At 40.4% G+C, this 24,515-nt stretch overlaps 2 protein-coding genes across 4 annotated transcripts in view; both read left to right on the top strand.

The window, feature by feature from the left end:
• Positions 1 to 11,130, top strand: part of chd1l (chromodomain helicase DNA binding protein 1-like) — a 33,406-nt gene extending 22,276 nt beyond the window's left edge. Inside the window, exons 20-25 of one of the 2 annotated variants that reach the window (XM_076278506.1) lie at positions 77 to 147; positions 420 to 534; positions 762 to 870; positions 1,142 to 1,453; positions 2,679 to 2,760; positions 10,165 to 11,130. In XM_076278506.1, the coding sequence (XP_076134621.1) occupies positions 77 to 147; positions 420 to 534; positions 762 to 870; positions 1,142 to 1,453; positions 2,679 to 2,760; positions 10,165 to 10,287 (812 nt within the window). In that variant the 3' untranslated portion in view covers positions 10,288 to 11,130. Of the gene's footprint in view, positions 1 to 76; positions 148 to 419; positions 535 to 761; positions 871 to 1,141; positions 1,466 to 2,678; positions 2,761 to 10,164 lie in introns of both variants that reach the window. The other variant, XM_076278507.1, reaches the window with a different exon arrangement.
• A 2,415-nt stretch (positions 11,131 to 13,545) lies between these two features.
• On the top strand, positions 13,546 to 24,105 carry traf3ip2l (TRAF3 interacting protein 2-like). Of its 2 annotated transcripts, XR_012985949.1 has the most exons (10): positions 13,546 to 13,667; positions 15,248 to 15,933; positions 17,700 to 17,742; positions 17,997 to 18,058; positions 18,426 to 18,523; positions 18,850 to 18,918; positions 19,937 to 20,050; positions 20,261 to 20,335; positions 22,765 to 23,686; positions 23,927 to 24,105. XR_012985949.1 is itself a non-coding variant. In XM_076278505.1 (9 exons), the coding sequence occupies exons 1-9, from the start codon at positions 13,570 to 13,572 to the stop codon at positions 22,909 to 22,911; spliced, it is 1,392 nt and encodes a 463-aa protein (XP_076134620.1). In that variant the 5' UTR covers positions 13,546 to 13,569; the 3' UTR covers positions 22,912 to 24,105. The 2 variants fall into 2 exon arrangements, 1 of the variants encoding a protein (XP_076134620.1); XM_076278505.1 differs by having other exon boundaries at positions 22,765 to 24,105.
• The last annotated feature ends 410 nt before the right edge of the window (positions 24,106 to 24,515 follow it).

The following is a 24,515-nucleotide window of genomic DNA, read 5'->3' as shown; positions in this document are numbered from 1 at the left end:
TGCCCCCACTCATGAAACACCTGTACTAAACAGTTGCTAGTAGTTTCTTGTTGATCTAACAATATTCTTGTTTTAGACTTGAAGCTGGGGCACGTACTCTTTTTCCTCATTGATGATAAGCAATCCAGACTGGATGGGAAAGACCATGTGAGTGAGCATCATTTTAAGGCATCAGAGCCTATATTGTTTCACTGAAGGATATGATGGAATGGAACTCAATGGAACGGAATCAAGTACAAGTAGCAGTAATTAAGAAGGTGTATTTTGTGTGTGTATGGGGGGGAGGGGGCTGATGAAAAGGGGAATGATGAAATGGTGTGTTGAATGATGTGTGTTGTCTTGGCACCAGGATGTCAGGAATGGAACTCAAATAAATTAAACATGTTGATGACACCCACTTATTTTAGTTTTTCTTGCAGCTGGCGCTGATCGTGGCCCAGATGCGGGACAAGGCAAACAACCTCTCTGGCATCCAGCTCAGTGCCCTGGAGGAGGGCCTCAGGAAGATATCCAAGGTGGCCAAGGACAAAAGAGGTAAACTTGGTTCACATTCACAAAATCAGAAAAAACAGTAATGTCTGCCTATCTACAGTATCTATCTATAGATGTATAGAAGAAGTATTTTGTATCGCTTATTACTTGCCTGCATTTTCTTTGGGCCAAAATTAAGTATCTTTCTGTATTCATCAGTATATCTCTGCCTTAAATTCACTACCATTAGAGACTGAAGTTAAGTATGTAGTGTCCATTGTCTCTTCCAGCAAGTGTCCACCTACCCCGCATTGGACACGCAACAAAGGCCTTTAACTGGTATGGCACCGAGAGGCTCATTCGGAAACACCTGGTCACAAGGGGCGTTCCAACATCCATGTATCCATTTCAGCTGCACACAAAGTCGGAATTTCTGGATAAAATATTAGCAAAAAAAGAAGAATATTAGCTAAAGAAAGCAGTTCTGCTGCACAGCGCTCACAACGATTGAAAAAGTGATTTTTCTCCATATCACAAAGAGAAGACAAGTGTTCAAGTGTTGGGTTCAATAGCGGGTGTCTGTTTGGGAATAAAGGGTTAATAATTGTGGATAAGTATAGAGCCAAATAAGTAGTACTGTTGCCTGTCATTAGTCCTTAATCTTGTCTAGATACTACTATCGCAGGGCTTCCAGCTCGACTCCGTCCACATCTGCACATCGACCAGCCGGCGACCAGAGCGTCTCCCCACCAGCCCAAACAGCACTCCTGTCTCCGCCTGACTCTCCGGCATCGCCTGCCTCCCAGCGTTCCTCGAGTCCCGGGGGAGCAGCTAGGGGAGACGGTTCTGTAGAGCCGGCCGGGTCCAGTCACAGCACGGCTACGACCACGTTCAGCCTGTCTGATTTCATGAGCGGCGTTCGCGTCTTCTTCTACAACATGGCGGCATCAGACAAGAAGAGGCTGTCCCGCCACCTCATTGCATATCTTTTCAGGTGCTTAGTGCAATTAATTACCGTATCTACAATTATTCGAGTTGCAAAATCAACAATAACTTGTTACTTTGATCTCCCAAAAGGTTATGGTAACTGTATTGCTTTGTTTTGAGATGGTAATGTCCTCAGTGGTTAACACTGAGTATGCTGAATCACTCACAGGTTGCCTTTATTGGAGTGTTGGAGGTAATTGCTTATTTGTAAATGGTAAAACTATACAAGTAAGAACAGGACTTATTGGTACTAGCAACAACTATTTTCTACACCACTTTATAGGAACGCCACCTATTCCTGCCCATCCCCTATTTCCGCTCTCTTACGTGTATGTGTCACTTAATATTAATTTCTATACAAACCAAGACGGCGGATTCCTACAAAAACGCAAGCACCCTCACCATAAGTGTATCTAAATCTAAAAATTACATTTTACCGTGACTCGAAGAGCTGTAAACAGTGTTGTAAGGCTGCGTGTAGAAATCCGCTTGGAGCTCCAGTGGAATTTTGATTGGCGACGAGAATTCTTGGTCTAACCGTTCATGTGCCGTGTGAAAGGGCGGAAATAGGCACCCACCATCCCAGAACTAAACTCTGAACGTGGTAAACAAAATCAGATATTTCAGGCAGTAAAATCCCTGGTAAGAACCAAACCAGATTTGGTTCAAATGTACACACCTGAAAAATGTAAGGTTAATTTATTAAATGTTATTTTGAAGTATTAAAAAACATTGTTGTTAGAATTTTCGAACGAAAGGGGCGGTAGTTGGTGCTTTTACGATAGGTGTGTTTCGTTGAACTTTCTTGAAAGGTGTTTTTGTTATTGATCCGAATCCATGTAGTTTTGGCAAAGGTCATTGAAGGTAGATTTTTACATGAAGGGCTCTGCATTACCTGAATCATGATGATGATAATGAATATGACATAATGACATATGAATAATGACATTATCATGTCATTATAACGTAATAATTATAATGATAATAATGACATTATCAGTTCAGACATGAACTCGCATGACATACAAATTCACATTTCTAAAATGTTTTGGTCCTTGATTATGATTGGCTGAATCGTGTTTGATGCCGTTGTAAAATTCAACACATACATACATGTGTTATACATACATTATTGCTTAAGTCTGTCATACTTACATTGGGAATGTGTTGAGAGTTTTTAGAGTTAAACAAGAGCTGGTTTGCCTTAACCATAATTGCACCTATGACGGTGACGAAGAGGACATCATGAGTTCACACGTCACTCATATCGTGGCAGAGGTGGATAATCCTGCATACACACAGGTAGGCTTATATATATATATATATATATATATATATATATGTTGAAGCATTTAGAAATGACCATACTTCCTTAAAGCAGCCTTGGCTTTTTAGAAAATAGGTTGCCTTTATTGGGTAGTTGGCAGACAGTTCTCACAGATTTTCATCTATGAGACCTGACATTATCAAAGTAAATCTATGTGGGCCTAACATGATGCCAACCAAATACTTGTGTGTACCGTATGGCAACAACAGTGTTTTTACTAATGCTACACTATGATTTTAACAAAATAGCTCTTTACATGATGAGGTTATCAGATCAAATGTATTCCTGCTCCTTGTTACCGAGCATGTAATTTCTTAAGGCTTGGGTACACGTTGGAATTAGCCGCTTGGCCCCTGACCAGATTGACCTGGAGCTGCTCCTGCATGAACATTGCTCCTCCTACAGTGGGCAGTGCTTCGACTTGGCCAGCTTCACTCGCGGTCCGCGCGTGGGATCACGCGGTATCACGCGACTTTAATTTGTATTTTCCCAGTGAGACGCTGCAACAACCCAAACAACCGGTAGACGGCTCAAGTGAGTAGGGTGTCTCGTAAAAAGAAATGGAGCCTGGAAAACCCTACACAGACTTCACTACAGACTTTAGCAGACTGGTTTAGAAATAATTTAATAGCCAAAAATATGCCTGCCCTGCCCTAATAAAGAAATATTTGGTTAACTGCGAGTGAATCCCGTTTGCAGCCGTAGAAGAAACGCAGGACAAATTAAACATTCTGGTTTTCTCCGAGTGCAACGATGATAGACAGACATCATTTGGACAAATATAGAGCATATTAACCTCCGTTGCTCAGCCAAATGCCTTCCTGTTACGTCCTGTTATCACGGAGTTACAGGCATAAACGATTTTTTAAGGTCACAAGTTTACTTCATTAGCGGTTTATTTTTTTGATTATTAAAGAGTGTTTTTCATTTAAAGGTTTGACTTCGTGCTTATTCAGTAGAGCATTTAGTGCTCTTCCCAATCCCAGACGTTCACATTGCATGTTTGTTTGTAATGGATGCAACCGCGAGATAGGCTACGCGTTTGACGGCAATGAGTTGTGAACGGACATGAACCAAGACATATAGCCTAGCCCAGCAGCAATCTAGGGACTGTTCGTTATTTATTGAAGGGGCCACCGGATGAATTTTGAGTGCTTCAGTCAAAAGTTGCATGACCCTCCCTTGCCTGCTAGAAATTGTTCAATGACCCTCCGACAGAATTGTTAAAAAAGACATGACCCTCCCCTTGCCGTCTTCCGCCCGCGCTGCTTTGCGCCACAGCCACACACTGTGATAACGTTCTTAAATCAATCTTTCGTGAGCTTGCATGCTACCAGTCCTTCCTTTTCAAATGTGTTGCGCCTGTTTGCACAATTTCACAAATAATCATATGTGATTAATAATATGACAAATAATCCCTGTGCATGGGGACCGAAACAATGCATGCCAACTTTTTCCGTGTTTATCACGTATTTTAACTTTCCCCCGCTGTCTTGCCGTAGAATAGGCTATCCCAGATTTTAATACTGTCATAACAACCCTGCCATCGGGCCTGTCTCTGTGTTGCCCTGTTGCTACCCCTTGCCATTCCAACAAAACAGATGTGTTCAAATCATCGTTTTCCTTGCTTGAATGTCATAAACATACAACTTTAGACAGCAGAATTACGCATAGGCTATTTGGAACATAACACATTGACAAAGGACAGATGTATCGTAACACCCCCAATTATCACCACTTTTGTTCAGAAATTCTAAAACAACGATGTTTTTTAACACTTCAAAATAACATTTGCTAAATGAACCTTACATTTTTCAGTAGCCATAGGTGTGTAGATTGAACAAAATCTGGTTTGGTTCTTAACGGCACATGGACGGTTAGACCGAGAATTCTTGTCGTGAAATTAAAATTCCACTGGAGCTCCAAGCGGTTGTGTACACGCAGCCTTACAACACTGTTTACAGCTCTTTGAGTCACGGTAAAATGTCATTTTTGGTACATAGCTAATTTAGATACACCTATGGTGTGGGTGGTTGCGTCTCTTTAGGAGTCCGCTGTCTTGGTTTGTATAGAAATGGATATAAGTGACACATACACGCAAGACGGTGGAAATACGGGACCGACGGTAATAGGGGGAGTTCCGATATGTTGCTAGTGACAAAATATTAACTTTCAGTGTTTTACGATGTCTTTGTCATGGGGAAGTGTTTTTCCCCATGCATTTATTCTAGGCTACTGCAGTGACTGCCGTGAGAGAAGCGGGTTCTGTGTTTTGTTCATGTCAGTGACTGACGCGAGAGAAGCGGTGTCTGTGTTGTGTTGCATTGCGTTGCGTTAATTTATTTTCATTGGGCATACCGTGCCGTGCCGTTCACAGCTCTTCAGTTCAGTTTTTTGAAACAATGAGTGCAGGAAGCGCGTTTGTATGGTTATATTGCTTGACGGGGGGATCCCAAGCAGCTTTCAGCCATAAGGCTACTTTGAGAACATTTCAATTCACCCGACACTAATATTCAAAATGTTGACAACTTTGATTCGACGACCGGTTTGATTCCCATTTTTTTTTCACGGACCGTGGGGGGGGGGGGGTATTGGGGGTTCGGGGGTTCCATGTTCCATATGTGTTGTGCATGCATTACTTGAAAAGAACTAGCTCCAGTTATGTATGAACAGTGAAGGTAACGAACTCTTAAAAACGTGAAAAACGTGAACTTGAAGAAGTGAAAATGTAACAATATGAACTATGAAAATTGAACAACTTGAAGCTACATCTATCAAGTGTGAACATGCTTAACAAAATATGGGAACAAAACATGGGAACTAAACATGCATTATGAATATAATCAGTGGGAGCCCTGTGCTTGTTCCCTGCAACAAGACAGTGACATCCTCAGTGTGTTTGAAATGTCCAGTCGATTGCGCAATTTGGTTTTAGTTGCAGTCATTGCAGAAAACCCGGCCTCGCATAGATAGGGGAGCGCGGGGCACAAAGTAACACTTTTTGGTTAAGGCTAAATAATTCTAAAATCATTTGAGTTTCACTAGTTATACTTTTTAACAAGCAACATGCATATCTCTGTTACACATATGCACTGGAAGTTTGTTTGTAGGAGCTACTGTTCTTTTACAATTCCACCGAGAGTGGCGATAGGTGAAATGTTACAACCTGCCCCATATGCGGGGTTAGTTGTAACACATCCCAACGGCTGTTTTTAATTAAATTAATTCAATAAATGTATCTGAATGTGTATGATAGAATAGGATCTGACTATTTATGATACATAAGTCATGAACTAACAACAGACGTGTGTCGAAAATTGACTTTATTTTCTATACGGAGAAATATGCGCCAATGGAAGCAAAGAGTCTAACCAAGGTCAATCCTGCCAAGAAAAGCCCTCAAACCTGAAAACACATGAGGCAAAATGCAAAACATCACAAAAACTAACTAAACTAACACTAATACGCGCATATTTTTGTATTGCAACATCATTGTACAGTATGAGTGGCTTAGTTGTAACAGCGCGTTACAACTAACCCCGCTGGGTCACGTTTGTTATAAGATAAGCTAGCTCCTGCTATGAGTTGGCTACATGTTTCAAAACGGTGTTCATTTTTAGCCTACAAGACGGTTATTAAGATGATAGAAGATTGGAGTCAGTGAGCTGCACCCACAACTCAGTAATGTTAAGACAAGTACCACCTAGACATTTAAGTTGATGTCTTCAAAAGGCGTTTTGCTGCAGATCTACGTGGAAACACGTCCATACTGACTGAAAATTTGTGGAACACCGTCTCATAGTAATGTGATTAACTGACCAATAGCATGCCTCGATCAACCCCCTGCAAATAGGGAAAAAGTCCGTGTTACATTTAACCCCGCGTTACTTTGTGCCCCGCGCTCCCCTACGTGGTGGGAAATGGTAGCAACGTTTTCAGCGCTTTTACGGCTATCTCGGGATATTCTGCTTTGGTTTTGATCCAAAAACCCGCCAGAGAGGTTTCCTTATACACACTCTTAAGACCACAGTCATTTGCAATTTCGATCAACTGCTCTTCCTCCTGCGCTGACATGTTAGGACTATTCGGGATATTGACAAATGGGTTGCGGACCCACTCATTGGTTTGCCGTGGATCTTTGGAGGATGGGAAGTAGCCTAACGCTCAAACTCATTTGAAAGCGCAACAAGGTAATCGCGCACCAGCTGCAAGAGAAAGGGCCCTGCCTCAGTCTCTCCCAAAACCCCCACTACTGTTTGGAACATATCAAATACACCCCGTCCCCATTCGTCCCCACAAATCAAGCTTGGCTTTAAATGCAGCGACTTTATCTGCCAGTTTAAATACAGTCGTCATTCTCCCCTGGAGTGACAGGTTGAGGTCATTAAGCAACCCAAATATGCCACATAGGTAAGCGAGTTTTGACACCCAGTCCTCATCACTAAAATGTGCAGCTAACGGTGACTTTTTTTCTGTAAGAAATCTCTGCAGCGGCTCTCGCAACTTAAACACCCTGGCCAGTGTCTGCTAAAGATGCTTGTTTTTTGATGCTCATTCTAGCAGTTTAGCTAACTTCGTGTGACACTACCGTTCGCCAAGAACTGATCAAGTGAAGTGAGCTGACCTGAGGCTGCTCAGCGCTGAAGGCAATATGTAAAGTGTTGAAGGCGGGACAGACGTAAGAAAATAGACCTGGCAAAATGCAAACATGTGTGCGATCAAACAACTGCATATAGGCCTATGCCATGTAAAAACGTGACAGTATTGCGAGTTTAGTTTGCATGCATTTTTTTAAAACTCATGTCGTATAGGCTACGGCCCGGTTAGGAATGTACCGGCCGCGGCCCGGTGTTTGGGGACCGCTGCCTTAGATGGCAGGAAAAATCTTCAGCCTATTAACTGACCACCCGATTCACGTTGGCTGGGGGGGAAGGGGGGCCATCAGACATTTGTGACCAGTTAATTCGGCCCTGCCCCCAACAAATCACACCTTCCCACCTCTGACAGCTTAAAAGAACTCACACCTATTCACAAACCTGCGGCATTTTGCCGTGTTTTGAAATCCTATGCAGCTTTCAATAGTGAGGAAGCAATTTTGCATTGTAGGCATAACTAACATGCAATAACGCCACCAACAACAACCAAAACTAGGCTAATCATTGTCAAAATGTAAATTAAATGTAACATTATTGTGCATCAAATTAAAATGTTCTCTTTTGCAAACGTAGGCATAGTAACAGAATAATTTAATCAATCCGTATGTTTCATTAGGCTACTAGGCTATTTGTTTTGCCTTACTCATTATTCATTTAGGCTAGGCCTTTTTATTCAGTTATTAATCATCTTCCTTCTCACTACTTGTGTAGCGCACGCATTCTCCGACCTGTCACCTGTCACTCATCATCGGAAGGGAGGTGTTTGGAATCATTCCCGCGTTACAATCGTCAGCCAATCAAGGTGGTCACTTCAGTCAAGCTCGTGCATGAGTAATGACGTCATCCATAGCAACGAAGACTCACTCTTAGTTTAGGAGTTGTCTGAAAGGCTTTGTGAATAACTTTTAAGAGAAAACTCCAAGCTAAAATCTTTTAGTGCGATTTAGGAGTAGCCTACTCCTAGTGGTAAGATAAAAGCCTTTGTGAATAGCCTACGGCCCCAGTTATTCATCATCTTCCGTCCTTGTGTAGCGCACGCATTCTGAGACCTGTCACCTGTCACTCATTATCGTAAGGGAGGTGTTTGGAATCATGCCCGCGTTACAATCATCAGCCAATCAAGGTGGTCACGCTTGCCCATTTACACAAATGAATGGTCGAATATTACTGATGATCATTGTTATTTAAGAACATGCAGTGTGCGTAGGGCACCAAAAACATCTTGCTCGTAAAAAAGCATCATACCGCACATTGTGGCGGGTCTGTTATTTACTGTAGGCTGCGCAAACCACAGGGCAAGCCTGCATTCGAGGCCTTCTGTTGAAGACTTTTATATAAAGCCTGCGCTAACAGTAATCCTCCTGCCCCTGATAGGCCTACCACAGCTGTGGATATGTGTGGAATGTTCAAGTAATAACACAATCCAATGTGTGTCTCAATTGTCCCCCGCTGACCAGACCACCTCACACATTTCTCTAGATTTTGCAACGAATTTACATGACACAATGCCATAAAATATGCCAGTTTTAGGACACAGAATAATGTTTGTAATGATACCAGTTAGGCCTACGTTTAACAGTAACAAGTGTAATGAGCTATTCATTGTCGAAGGTGCATGGTCAAGTGAAATTCTTACTTTGGAAAACAAACATTTGCCGATATCATCGCCGATCATCAGAATATTGCTTTGGACTGCAGGTAACTTGTTAACCCAGTGGTTCTCAAACTTTTATTTAATTCCCCACTTTGATCAAGGGGCATTACTGATGATAGTGGAGATAACGTGTTATCCCGAGGCCTTTGCCAGTCAGCATCTCCTACGGTAGTCTACCCTATTAAAAATAGGCTATACGTTTTCGATGTCCCAAACGGAGAGACATAGGCTACTTTATTGTTTTTAACGATCTCTATGCTACTCACAAAAATGTAGGCATGGGGACATGATGAAGTAGGCTATCCAACTGTCGTGTGTTAAATTATTGTGATTACGAGCCAGTGGTTTTCAAACATGCGTGACTCGGACATCTAACTAAATGCAACAGGCTCATATCTTCCTCGCATTCGCAAAATGAGGACCAGTGTTTTGTCAAATTGCAAATAGCTATTCGTTTTAACGAATTTTTATGATAGTAGCCTATGCTTTTTGTATAGGCTACTATCTTAATCTTGGAATATCGGGAGGGAAGTGGCGCGTCTGCAGTCAGCTGAATGTAATTCTGCGGCATAAAGCAGATGTATTTGTTTATTGTACAGAAACAGAAAAATAAAAATGACATGTCAAGCAGTCAACTGACTACATTGCAGTCAAGAAGTAGGGTAAATTAAGACACTGTTTTGATTTGCGTAGTTGCATTGCCCCCAACACTGACAATAACATAGCAGATTTCGATTTTCGCTACCACCGTGTAGTCAAGCCTTAAGCCATACCCAAGTAGCCTTAATCGAGGTAATGTTTAATTATGCATGATTTATTTTGTTATTGAATTCGTAGGCTGGGATTCCTCTCGGTAACAATTATGTTTGGTAGCCTCCTGCTTTTTCAGAAGGGGCGGCAGTCAGGCTACTGACAGAGCGATGTACAGTGGCAGAGCGACGCACAGTGGCTGAAAGTGGTACTAAAGCTTCACGCAGCTTCACGCCTCGTAATGCGCGACTGAAGTGGCCATTTGAAAGCGATGCCCACTGTAAATGTGACATTGATGTGTTGTGTGTGTCTGCACTCAGGAGCTGCGGGAGCTTGTACGCCACTACCCCCAGGCTGTAGCTGTGAACAAGACGTGGCTAGAGTCCTGCTTTTCCAAACAGAAGAAAGTCAGCAGCTCATCATTCCTGCACAAGCTGCAATGATCAATGACACCTGTACTGTAACGGCCACCACCTTATTTTTTTCTGTCTGAAGGAAAATATTGCCACGGATGATGTTTGGCTTCCAATGTAATGGAAATAAAGTTATACTTGTATTTCATAACATCTTAGTCATTAATGTTTCACAGTCTGTATTGTCATACATTTTATCTGTATATTTAAAGTATACCATAGTAGTGTAACTGGGGGATATTTCTCACATGACATATAATCTGTATAAAGTATGGACACCATTTACACAGAGAACAAATGAAGATAGAAAGAGAGCGTAGGATCATTTAGCTGTGTACAGAATGAAGATTTGATAATATTCTGTTTTTTTCTACTGTGTAAACTAAGGCATTGCAGCAGTATGGCGAAAGACATATTTGTACTCAACATAGGCTCTTAATTTATTTTCCTTATTGAGATAAGTAGAAATACTCTCACAAAAATGAACAAAAAAGAAATCCCTTCAGGGTCTGAACAGCAGACCTAACAAGTCTGAAAAATAATTTTGGTTCTCACTTTCAGAGTACCCAAACACCTTGTGGAAATAAACAAAGATATTTTTAGATTTTTTCTTTATTCTCCATGATCCCTTATTTTTAAAAACACCAATTTGACTTGTCTTATGCAAATCTTTCTTTTTTCTTTTCCACCCTGAACATGGGCAAACAATGAAACTACAGGTACTCAAATATACAGTGATATAGGGCTGGTTCAATTTCATGTTCAAATATGTCTTATTGAAAATAGCCATGTTGTTGACCTGGTTTTGGGCATTTTGTTTTATGAGAGAAAGTGGGAGTTGTACTGTAGGCTTGAATGGTATGTTTTTGAAGAGGGAAAACTTTTAGAATAAAATAAATATATAGTCTAGCCCTACTTTAAGTGATTGCTGTCTTTTATAATGATGATTGCTATTGATATTGCGATAATATCGTTATCGTGATATATTTTGCCATGGCAATGGTATTCTAAAACGTTGATATCGTGTCATCAGAAATTGGTGATCAGAGGTCCAGTAGCCCAGTGTTTTTCCACCTTTTTTGTGCCATGCACAGCACACTTTTGACACTTAAAATGTCCCACGGCACACACACATCCTGTGTGAAGAAAAAATAAACATACCATAGCCTAAAATTTCAAATAATACACAGATATGGCCTTATTATGGCTTCTATGCAAGACCTGCTCAATAAAACAAGCGCCCTCTGTTTCATTTGAAGTTGACTATATTGTTGTTTTAATTGGTTTAATTGTTGTTATGAACTGGATATGTGATGATTCTGTGAATACTGGATATGGGGCCCCCGTTGTACAATGCCTGCATACCACAAATAGTGCAATCATACAATCAATGAGAGCATGTGGTTATACATTCTTTGATGCAACAGTTGCTTTTCTGGACCAGTGAGTGACATTTGGGTAATTTTCTGCGGCACACCTGATGATCTCTCACGGCACACTAGTGTGCCCCGGCACAGTGGTTGAAAAACTCTGCAGTAGCCTACTGAGACCAGAGGAGGGCATGCATGCAAGTCACATCAGGGTCCATGATTCAGGCAACACATGACTACCGGTAGTCTCCAGTGTCAAGTTAACATTGGAGGTTATTACTGGTAGGTCCTCTGGAGGTTTCAGGGTATTCCCAATAGGGGCCTCTGGTGGACAACCGAAGAATATATTCTGAAACTGGTCCTACAGTGTAATGTGTTCATATTTTTGTTACTCAGCCAATGTTCCCGAGTCTGGTGAACCCATCACATTATTAGGCTTTTAAATCAATATAGCCATAAAATGTTTTGTAAAAATGCTTATCTGATGTATACTTTAGCTCAATTGGCAATGAAGACATCATGTACCCTGCTTCATATTTGCCGTTTACCCCTGTAGCAGGTGCAGGAAGACAACAATCACGCACACACACACACAGCAGGCCCAGTTAGGAGGAGGACACAAGGTAGCATCTATTACACTCGGGTCCAGTAAACCCAAACACCACATATGTAGGGTAGACTGAGTACAGTTGAGACATGTGTACAGTTGAGACACCTTAAATATCTTGCTTGCACAGCAAGCCCAAGTTGTGATTTTTGCTATGCACACGCGTATTAGTGTACTCTTTGATCATGGACAATTTGAACGACACAGGTATCTCCCATCCAAGGATATCGGCAAATGTTTTTTTTTCCAAAGTAAGAATTTCACTTCACCATGCACCTTAGACAATGAATAGCTCATTACACTTATGTTACTGTTAAACGTTAATGGTATCATTACAAACATTATTCTGTGTCCTAAAAACTGGCACATTTTATGGCATTGTGTCATGTAAGGTCGTTGTAAAATCTAGAGAAATGTGTGAGGTGGTCAGCGGGGGACAATTGAGACACATTGGATTGTGTTATTACTTGAACGTTCCATTTGTAGGCTACTGTTCGCCATATCTGTTCCTGTGTCACATTTTGTTCATGATGTTATTCTTTTATCCAACGCTAAGACACTATGAAATTAATGAATTTGAACTACAAACACTTTGCAATTGCTATGTTTTTATTTATTCAACTTTCCAACTAACGGTTAGTTAACTACATCATTAAAGATGGTTGTCTCAACTAGGCTACCGGGTAGGTGTCTCAACTGTATACAGTTGAGACACAGTCAAGACAAAAAATGCACCTTATGTTTATGAGCTAATTGTGGAAAATATAAACTACTTATGGGCATTATTGATTGATAATATTTAAGTCTACAAGCTAAGGAAATGGCATGTGGAATGTCGTGTGGAAAATCACTTATTTTCAGTATCTATTTTTTGTTTGATTTTGTGTGGGCAAAAAGTGTCTCAACTGTAGGCTACTCAGTCTACAGTTACTGTATGTGTGGTGTGTGTGTGTGTGTTTCACCCACCCCACTTTTTAAGTCATTCTATCCAATGGATATTTGGATAATAAAGTATTGTGCCATGTGGTAGCCTATAGCCTATCACGATAAAAAAAAAAAAAAAAAAAATTGGAGGGCACTATAACCTAGGCCTTACCTTATTTTGAGTAGGCCTACAAAGCCTTTTTAAAAGTGCCTTTTCATTACTTTTGATGTTGTTGTAGTGAGGTGCAAGGTAAGGGCTGTGAAGGCATAGGGCCTTCTCGAAAATAGACAACAGCTAAAATCTACCCTACTGTAGGCATACCTTCACCGGAAGTCAAACCCTTCCCACAGTTAGGCTGTAAATTATCTGTCAGAGCAGCGCACACGTTCAGAAGCTCGAGCGATTGGTGGATGAACTGTGCGCTGAACGAAACAAAGGATTATTCACAGAACTCAAGATTGTGGCATGTTTGGACTGCCGGTGGAACAGTTATACGTTACAGAATGAGGTATGTACAGTATAAGGTATGACAGAATGAGAAAGTGTTATGTAGGTTAAGTGAAGCCTAACCACATTGATTTTCTTTACCTGTGAAGCAAAATCATGATATTGCTTGAAATCGTTGGCCCATTTTCATTTAAAATGTAACCTACTGGGTTGTTCCATGGTGAATGGTGTTTAGGTCAGTTTCTATACAATGGCGAGGAAGATATTTGAGTTTATAATTATAGAACAACTCGTATAACTTCGGGGGTATTTACTTTGAACCTCGGAACAAGCCAAGCAAACATTTGCACTTAATTGTCAGTCAAGCCAACATTTACACTTGTTTCTGTGAAACAGCTTACATATTCAAGTTTTAATAAATTACAGACTTATGTAGTTCATTGTGAGAGGAGTTTCCCCCCCCCCCCCCCTTTTAAATGTTTAACAAAGTAGGCTAAAGTAGAGACAGGACAAACATCCTCAGACGCTTACTGATGTTATCTGGTGCGCGTTGACAGGAAAACACGCAGCTCTCGATATTACGCGTCTTGTGTGATGTTGATTGAAGATATGGCAAGTAAAGGACGCTTCAGTCACTTACCTACCGTGTGAAACACATGTCAAATCAAAGACAAATGAGAAAAGTTTGACTGTCTTCCGTTAGTTAAGTCATCACTTTTCTGGCCATTGTGTTTTAAAAATATTTTGCCCATTGCCCAACAGTGTTTACCCTGTTCATTTGGGTAATTTTCTCTGGCGTCACTCACTCTGTGGTTGTTGGGGTCCCCCTCATTTTGACCTTGATTTTTGCTACCATTGCGCATTTTTTCCGACAGAAAAATAGCCGCCCTACTTGTTTTCACAGGAAAATAGAATTCTTAAAACTTTAAAATTATAATTTATACAGTTTTTCATCAACCTTCTGAAGACCAGTTTGTGGATTTATTAGTTTGTGCTTTCATTACAACTTAGGCTACTACGGTACTCAAATTTTAACTTACAACTGTTAATGTAATTGCTCTTCCTCTCCCATACTGAATGATATCATGCAGAGATGATGGTTTCATTTTCTTCAAGACAGCTTACAACCCATTTATCTCTGACTCATGAAATTGTGATGAGTAAGTGTATTATGACTGTTGTTTGGTTTGGCATTTAAATATCAGATAATGTAACAAGGGTGAATGTGTTTCCCGAATTTCCCCACATGAGTGGTATGTTTCTCTCTGAGTTTGTAAATACTTTTCATTTTCCCACAGTTGTGTAGTGAGCAGGGGGTGTGGTGTGGGGCTTATGCTCTTTTACACTAAAGTGTAACCATTTAAATAAATGTTGGTTACAGCACAAATCTGTAGATAATTCCGAAGTCTTTGAATTTTTGGTTTTAAATCATGCAATTGTTGTTGTTTTTTATGTATGAATGGCCTGTGATACACAAATACATACATTTCCTGCATGAGATCACTATTCTGTTATCTTTGCACATAGGTGGTTTACTAAATGTGCATATCTTCCAAGAGATACAGTGTTCTTTTTTTCTTTTTTCTTTCTTGTTTAAATATAAAACACCACAAACTAACAGTTTGTCTCCCATCTTTCCAGCTGCTGTCCTCAGCCACACTCAGTCAACTACCCCCAGGAGGATGATGAGACTCTGAGCAAAGATGGCGCAATGGACGGTGCCTTGGGCAGCCCTCGGCCAAAACAGTGCAGTCCATCGTCAGACTTTAACAGCTCTCTCTTTCAATTCCCAGATGGCTCTAGGCAGCCTACCAGGACACAGTGCACGGTTTCCAACCTTTCCATTTCCAGCGAAACGTCCAGTTATGTCCCCTACCAGCGGCCGCTTGGACTCCCAGCAGGCTACAGCCAGCCAACTCCTTTCCCGAGCCGGACGGAGGAATCTCAGAGCACCCTCAACCCGCACAAAGGTGTCTGGCACCATCCAATGCCCGCCTGTGACAGCTCATTGGACGGCTACTCAGCTGGACCTCTGCCCTCCTTCATGATCTCTGGAAGTCATTCCCATTACCAGTCAGAGATGAGCTTCTCCCGGCCCCACTGCGGCTCCCTGCCCCTGTCAGGGAGGTGCAGCCCCGACCAGAGTGGTCTGGAGCAGCCATGCTCTCTCCACTCCCTCCCCATGCCAGCTGCGCTGCAAAACTTCCACCTTTATCCCCACCCACGGTGGAGGATGGCCTGCTGTGCCCAGTGTCCCATGGAAGTGTTGAGGATAGACCCAGTACCCCATCAGGCCCCTGGGAACCCCAGACCCTACCTGCCCTCCTGTAAGTTTGTTTCAGAATGCAGACCCCCTGTCTATTTTTTTTCTTTTTAAAGTATATTTTTGGGGCTTTTTTTGCCTTTATTTGTATAGGACAGTGAAGAGTGAGACAGGAAGTAAGCAGGAGAGAGAGATGGGGTGGGATCGGGACATGACCGCAGGTCGGATTCGAACCTGGGTCCCCGTGGGCACTTGGACCCGTAACAAGCCTTGGACCCTGTCTATTTAAGACTCCGCTAGCGCGTCGTGCCTAACAACGCCCCTTAGCTGTTGTAAAATCAGTGTAACCTATGGCCTCTCGGGGCTTATTGCTTTTCTAAAACTGTTGCTATAAATACCTGGCAAAGTTTCATACAGTAAAGCCACAGCAACGAGAAATGTAAGGATTTATTCATAGATAATCAACCGGCAAGAAATATATTTCCTCTACCTGAATGGTTGCCAAGCTACTTTAACTTTTGTATCAAGTTATGGTAGCACAGTAATATAGAACGAAATGCGGTCAAGGTGTATGTTTATGCTGCATTTTACAACGGCATCAAACGTGATTCAGCCAATCACAATCAAGGACCGGGACTATCAGTTTTAGAATTTTCCATAAACAGCTGACTGTTTTACACATAGCAGATTCAGATTGAGGAAAAGCACAAATGACACAGACTAATAACCATTTTTGCCTGGTAAGGAGATATGCATTTGACAGACTGTGCTTTGTGTGCGATATATCACTGAGGTGTCTTGGTGGTGGGATGTTTGGAAAAGACTGTATGTAGTGTCTATAATGTATGCAATGTATATATGTATACTACTGGTCAAAAGTTTGGGGTCACTTAGAATTGCAATTATGTAAACACATAATGTAATCTGAAAACTGCTGCCCTGAATAAAAAAACAATGCAACTGATCTCAGCTGGTACTCTTTCTATAATGGAGTGGAATGGAAATTTCGAAGTGACCCCAAACTTTTGACCGGTATGTTTGTCTGTATGTATTTATCCAAAAACAGAAAATGACAGCCCCAGATTGTCTACTTTAACTCTTTACTGACATAACAATGCCTAAGGCCATTCCGGTGTAATGCAGAGTAAGTTGCTTTAATGCAAAGATTGGCATCTTTCCCTTACTTAGTGATTTCACAACAAGAGGTTTTTCTGGCAGCAAACCTAAGCACATGATGGTATCCAAGTTCACCTTTTCAGGCCTCTTCCCCAGATGTCTCTATTTGACATTTTGCACCCTAATTATCCTCATACAGTACATAGGTTAGAGTTGAAGATGGAGCAATGTGTGACAACATGAATACATTCAGCAGGACACAGATACACTAGGGTCCAATGTCATGTTCTCATGCTTTTTGTAAGCGTAGCTCATAATTACCTCCAACTTGGAAGTTATGTTTTCCTTTGGGTTTAGTCTGTCAGTCTGTTAGACAGCAGGATTAGGCAAAGATACTGAAATAAACTTGGTTCATGAAGCTTGGTTGAGGGGTGTAGCATGGCCATTTTAGAAAGATCCATCTCACAGGGAAGATCCACAAACTTTAGCTAATATTGAGAGAGTGCAAACAAAGTCTTTATTATAAAACTAATTTCTTCAACCGGTTCGCCTGGTGAACAGCCTCATGTAAAACTTCCACTAAACTTCAATGAAGAACCACAACCTAATTACAGGAACACTACTGTATGTACTGTAACTTGTACCCCTCCCTTTTCTCTCTCTCTCTCTCTCTCTCTCTCTCTCTCTCTCTCTCTCTCTCTCTCTCTCCCTCAGGCCCTAATCCGATTGGACCTTTACACAGAAACAGCATTCACAGGTAATTTCATGTTCAGGACTTCCTCTTTTCTTGGCAATATGTAACTTACTTTTCCCCTTTGCTCTTTTGTCTATGTTTTAACAGCTGCATTTATTTATTGATTATACTGTGAGCTGTTTTGCTTGAAATGTGTTTTGTAATTGACATTATTATTTTACACACATCTGCAACCACATATGTGCCACCCAGGCATTGTCATTAGTCATTAGTCATTACCTTGATTACAACATTGTCTGCTTCTGATGTCTTTGCAGAGACCACAGTCCTGTGAACCCTGGACCAAAGTCGGACACAGCACAACTCTCCTTTGAACAAAGTGTGTATGCAATTCTACATCAAACAATTAGAACTCAATAATGCACGTGTAGATCTATTTACATTACAGAGTCCAAGGCATATATGTGGTAATTAAGACCATAGACCCTGTTCCAGAACATAGTACAGCATATACTGTACATTAAAGGTTTAGTCTGTCTGTATTTGGTTAGAAAGGGACTTTAAAACCTTCAGAGTCATGGCTGATAAATGATTAGATAGCTCGATATTCCATCATCATGACTTAAGTATATGAAGTATGTTTTGTTGCACAGATTGACTCGAGTTGATTTATTTTCTCATATTTGTTTTGTTGTGTCTTGTTTGCTTGTTTGTTTGTTTGTTTAACATCTCCTTGACAAATATAGGAAAGGTGTTTGTCACATATGAGACGGATAATGACGAACATGTGAAGGAGGTCATCAATTTTGTGGCACTGCTTAGGCACAATGGCTTCTACACACATGTGAGACCAAAACCTATAAACTGCTTTTGTTTACTATACAACACAATACCACATATTAAATTGAATTAAACCATTAGTCATGTCATCTGCTTCAATTCTGTGAATATATTAGACCCATTCAACACGTAGTGTTGCACATCATACCTGCAATATACTAAAGTGAACAGGCATCCCTTTAGTATACTATACAAGAATAATGTGCAATTCTTCTGACTTTTTGAATTTGTAGTATCAACTGATTTTGTTGTTGTGTGTTTTAGTGTGTATTTGTGTCCTAAACCCTCTGTAATTACATGTAAAATCTGACGTGTTTCTGTGATCTACAGATTGACATGTTTGAGCAGCAGTTCAGAAGCATCAACAAGATAGACTTCATGGAGCGTTACATCAGTGAGGTAAAGCAAAGCACTGTGTCTCAAGCCTTCTTTAAATGGCCTCTTTACTAGAAAGAACATGATTTGACTTGAATTGTTATTGATTTGTTTACACAAAAACAGTCAAATCTAAAAATGCAAAAGAAAACAAGTTCGCCATGAATGTTCGCCTCTGGCGGACACACTTCTGAGTTTAGGCTCAACATCTATCTATGATATACAGGAACGTCTGTCTGTCTGTTCTTCAAATATTTCTCAAACCGTTTGTCTGACAAACTTCACACTTGTGTCTGCAGTGTCGAGTTTAACATCTCCTTTAAAGATGGTGTCAGCTGAAGACAGAGTGGCAGAGCATGACGTCGCTAATGCTTGAGACTGTTTTGGAAAAGTTAGGCATTTGCAGATTTCATCTGACCATGAATCAGAGGACACAATGTTAGAGACAATCGGACACAACGTCACGCAAAATGGTGTCCATCATCAGACTCTTGAGTCAAACATGACATTAACCCTAAACACATACGGAAAATTTCACAATAGTGAATAGTGCTAGCAAAGAAAAGTGATATATCAAGTGGTCCAACCTATATGATTGGAAGCTTTAAAAGCATCTAAACAAGTTTGTGACTATAGAAGTACTACTATGTCTGATCTGTTTTAATTAGAAGTACTACTATGTCTGATCTGTTTTAACCCTGACTGAAACCGTGGACCTGAAAATGGTGTTATCAGCCTACAGTTTCTAGCTAATTACAGACAACACTGATTTTACTGACAACTATGTTTTTACAAGGAGCAAAAATCTACATGAAAAGGCTTCACAGCCATCCCTACACACCAAAAAAAATGTTTTTTCTGATAGATGAGCAATTATCACACTATTCATTTTACTGTGTGGCCATCTGTCACTCTGAATCTGCTGAATCCACCGTTTTGCCCTTGAGCGAGGCACTTAACCCCAAGTTGTTTGTGTGTAGACTTTGGACTTTATCTCTCTAATGACTAATCCCAGCTACCTTTCTGTCTTGATGTCATTTAGAAAGACTACTTGATTATTTTTGTCATCAGTCCGAAGTACTACGAGACGGTGACCAGCACAACAGCCTACACAGAGGACGATGAGACCTTAAACACTGTTTACATTCATAAGCAGGTGGAGTATAATACACTCTTCCTCATATTATAGGCTTTCCATGTGGTCTCAGCTAAATGTGTATTTGCAACATTTGTATTTTAATTAACATACTAATTTGTCAAATATAGTATATACTTTGAGTAACTTTCCTAATTATTAAAAATACCTTGCAGAGCAGACCCAGTGCACTACTACTTACTGGTTTCTGTATTGTTTTTGTTTTCATAGCTTCAGAATGAATTCATTCAGAATGGCTGCAAAAATTTCAGGTTCATACCTATTCTGTTTCCAGGAGCTAAAAAGGTGAGCTTCATTCTTGCTGTTTGAATATTGATATTCACGTGATTGTTCATGAATCTACATCAACAAGATTTTTTTACCTTTTATTTTATCTTATGTGTGCTCAGTTTGTGCACCTTACATAGATGTGTTTTCATATTGAACCACTGCACATTTTTGTGGTATGTTTGTTTGAAGAGGCTGCATCAACATAGCCCATAACCTGCTCTCCTGACGGCCTGTACTGTAGATGACAGACAAGCTCTCTCACACACTCAGAAGCAAACACAAACATGTACACACTTACTTACATACACAAAGAAGGAGTTTTCAGAGTAGGGGATGGAGTAGGAGATGGAAAGAAGTTGATAAGTGTGATTTATTTCTGCTGAGAATGTGCAGGACTGATTGGCGGTCATAGTTTGTACCGCTACAGTACATCTTGTTTGTGTTCAGACTGTGTTAAACATACTCCTCGCTGCATGCCTTTACCAGCCCTTGAGAAAATATTTGTTACTTTATACACATGACCTGTAAAAGTTTAACGGTTCTATCTTGACGATCAGAAACGGGGCGCAAAGCTTATTCTTTTCCCATGCAAAGCTTATTCCTATCTTACACTCAATTGTTTTTGCCATGCGCTTCACTTTTATTAAGCCTTGCGTCCAGGAGTGTGGCAGAAGGTGTGGTCTGGCGCTTGATCCAAAAATCACTATCTTACACCCTCTAAAAATCATTACGCCACTGACCAAGAAAAACCTGGTCTATAGCGAAAGGCACATCTAAAGCACAGCTTGAGACGCACTGTCACGAGATGTAAGCAGTCCTTACAAGCAGTCCCAAACAACTTCGGATAAATAGCCTTAGGATTTTTATTCAGTCATTCGAACATTATTGGGGTAAGTGTTGCTTTTTTCAGGATATGTTTTCGATGGTAACCCCTTGTCAGTCAATAGTGAAAGTAATTAACTGAGTATACTGTTTTGTCGTTGATTATGAGACCATGATGAAGTTAGTTTCACTTTGCCAATGAGTTCAAATAATAGACGAGTGCAGATGCGTGTACAGTAGGCTATACTGCTATGTTTTAGTAAAGCATGGTTTAGTGGAATACCTCTTCCATGCGGTCTTGCGTGCAAGCAGATTCCTTCAAATGTGCCACAGACTGTCAAAATACCAATGTGCTGTTTGAAGTTACAGTGCTTCCTGTTAAAGAGAATGACAGATTTTCATTGGTTTTTGGCCATTTTCATTGGTTTAAAGTATGTTACGCCCAAAACACACCCATGACTGATTAAGAAACATAAGAACCTTTTTGCACCAAGCGCCCAACGTTTGCTAACAAAACCACCCTGAATGTGGACTGGACACACCCCTAGTATAATAAGCTTTATTTGTATAATAATAAGCTTTATTTGTATAGCACATTTCATACACAAAATGCAGCTCAAAGTGCTTTACATTTGAAGCATGTAACACAATAATAGAGCAAAGTCAGTCATTATCAAGAACATGTAGCCGTTCATGATCCAATCATCGACATATCAGAAATACTTAGCAGTATATATATATATATATATATAGGCTTTGCTAACAAATGCTTAGGCCCCGTTGATGTGGACTCTAAGCGGGTTGCCTTAGAATGATCTTAGTATGTGTTGTGATTAAATGACTTTATATTCAAACGTTTAAAGAACACAATGACTGAAAGACTGGCAGCCTTAACCCTTTACCCCCTACAAGCACATCAAATTTCCCATATTTCAGGAAGAAATCTTGAGCAGAACCTGACTTAATAGGGGGAGCCCATCTGCTTCTGGCTGGCTGCAGCTCTAATGGCAGCAGTCCAATGTAGAATAATCCAAAAATGTAGTCTGCAAGGTTATTTAAGCTATTCGCCACTGACCATGCATTTTAGATCGCCAAGATAGAGCCCAATGTGTTGAACCCCCTGAGCTCCCAAAAGTCCTCCTCACTCAGAACCATAGTTCAAACTTTCAGTGAAGAACTTGAACATTTCATTGTAGTTGGGCGTGGGGCATGTCGCATGAGGGGAGGACTTGGTTTTCAGTGTATTCAGGTCCAAGTTACATAACAGTGAAGTCTCAAGAACAATTATATGCAGCAAATACCTACAAATGACATGCAACATATCACAGCCTTCAACATATCACAACCCATAGTGAAGCTCAGGAGAGGGGAAGACTGTTGATCATCATTGGGTCATTTTCGTCATGGTCATGGACAATGTCTCCTGTTCTGTATTGTCTAATTCTCTCGTCTGGTTTCATATCTGCGCTTCACATGCACTTGAATGGTTTCAGCCATTCTCACTTTGAGAATGTGACCATCCCTCTAACTATACAGTACCACGTGTTCGCTGCTGTGCATTTTCAACCTGTTTCAGCTTGCTTAACCAATCATGTTTGACAGAGGAAATTTGTCTTTTGCAGTGGCACGTACCCAGATGGCTTCAGAACACCCACATATACAGCTGGCCAAGGGACCACGATGATATTTTGCGACGGCTAATGCGCGTGGAGAAATACAATCCTCCGCCCATTGGACCACTTCCCACTATTGTCTCTGTTCCCATCTAACACCCCCTTTGCGCCAGGAATTGTTGGGGGAACATTCTGAAGTTGGGCACACCAACAGAGGCCTGCATCATGCATCAACTCTGACGCGTTACAACTGCATACGGAATATTGGTTAACCGGCTAACAGCTACAGCAGTGATCGGTGACATTTAAAGACGCACAACAAGTTCCGTATTTGTATGATTTCACTTTGTCAATGGACCCCTCCATTGGACTAATGAAGGTGACAAGCCGTGACAAGGTGACAAGCAACATCAACTGTTCAAATGAATACTTTTCGCCACATATTGCAGTGTATTTTGTTTATTGTTTTTTTTACACCAACAATAGCATAATGTTCCAAAAATATAATAAAACATCCCAATGTAATAATGTATATTGTAATAAACAACATAATGCATAATGTGATCAATGACTCAATCTAAGCTTGGCCATACAGATTCAGACAGCTCACTGGCCTTCAGAAGCTGAAATAATTTCATATATGGCTAATTAAAGAACATATGTCAGGTTAACAATTTATTTCATTAATGTTAACTAATGTGTAGATAAATCAGAGGAGATGCACACATTTTTTTTTAATTATTACTCTAAACTTGACCTACATTTTATGATTATTTAAAATGTAATCCCTTAAATGTATCAGTGTAACTGTATCCTGAATACCACCAATTTTAAATTGTAACTATGTGAATACAGTTGCTCATATTTTGTATTTTACTGTATGCATTTTTTAGGACTGATGGTTACAGCATTAGGTTACGTAACATAACAGGTATGTTGACATTTGCCTTGTAATTAGTGATTATAGGTTCCTGACTGACAGTTTGACATATTCAATACATTGTCTAGGCTATAACTTTTTTTCAATACATTTGCCTTGTGATTATACTGTAGGTTCCTGACTGACAGTTTGACATATTCAATACATTGTCTAGGCATTGTCTAGGGTGAACTGTAAAATCATAAGGAATGATAATGCCTCTCCTCTTCTCCACTTTCCTCTTTGTTGCAGTTTGTCCTGTCACAGTTTGCATATAGGTACCTTTGCCAGAAAAGGAGCAGACACATACACAGAATACATACACACATGACGAGAAAGGGATCATGTATTTAATGTAATATACAGATGTGGACAATTTATAGGCATTCCACAATAAATAAACCTACAATCTTATCTGAAATTACTTGAAACTGACATGTGATTGGCAACCATTATTTATTCCATGTTTAATACAAATCAGCCTTTACCTTTGATTCGAAAGATTATTTTACATAATAAAACAAATGAAAATGGAATGGACAAAAATGATGTGTTGCAGCAATATTGTGTTGCACAACCTTTAGAGGCAATCATTGCCAATACGTGATTTATGTAGCTCTCGATGAGACTTCTGCATCTGTCCACATACAGTTTGGCCCTGTTTTAGCTCTGATTTATCTGCTGGTTTGAAGGGAGTTATAAATGTCCAATAGGATTCAGATCAGGGCTCAAAGGCCACTTTAGAATAGTGCACTTCCTAGTCATTCTTTGGTATTTTTAACTGTTTTGGGTGATTATCCTTTTGGAAGACCCGTGACCTGCACCTGAGACAGAACTTTAG

This window comes from Alosa pseudoharengus, unplaced genomic scaffold, assembly GCF_046254945.1.
Source record: "Alosa pseudoharengus isolate Yale_2024_CS ecotype anadromous, Long Island Sound unplaced genomic scaffold, YU_APseudo_1.1 YU_APseudo_1.1_scf_11, whole genome shotgun sequence".
NCBI lineage: Eukaryota > Metazoa > Chordata > Actinopteri > Clupeiformes > Clupeidae > Alosa > Alosa pseudoharengus.
This window is presented reverse-complemented; position numbering and strand designations above follow the sequence as displayed.

Excerpts from the sequence above, each read along its gene's own strand:
- traf3ip2l (XM_076278505.1), top strand. The coding sequence starts at position 13,570 with ATGAACTGTGCGCTGAACGAAACAAAGGATTATTCACAGAACTCAAGA. Across the intron at positions 13,668-15,247 it reads GTTATACGTTACAGAATGAG|CTGCTGTCCTCAGCCACACT; the intron begins GTATGTACAGTA and ends CCATCTTTCCAG. Across the intron at positions 17,743-17,996 it reads CACAGAAACAGCATTCACAG|AGACCACAGTCCTGTGAACC; the intron begins GTAATTTCATGT and ends ATGTCTTTGCAG.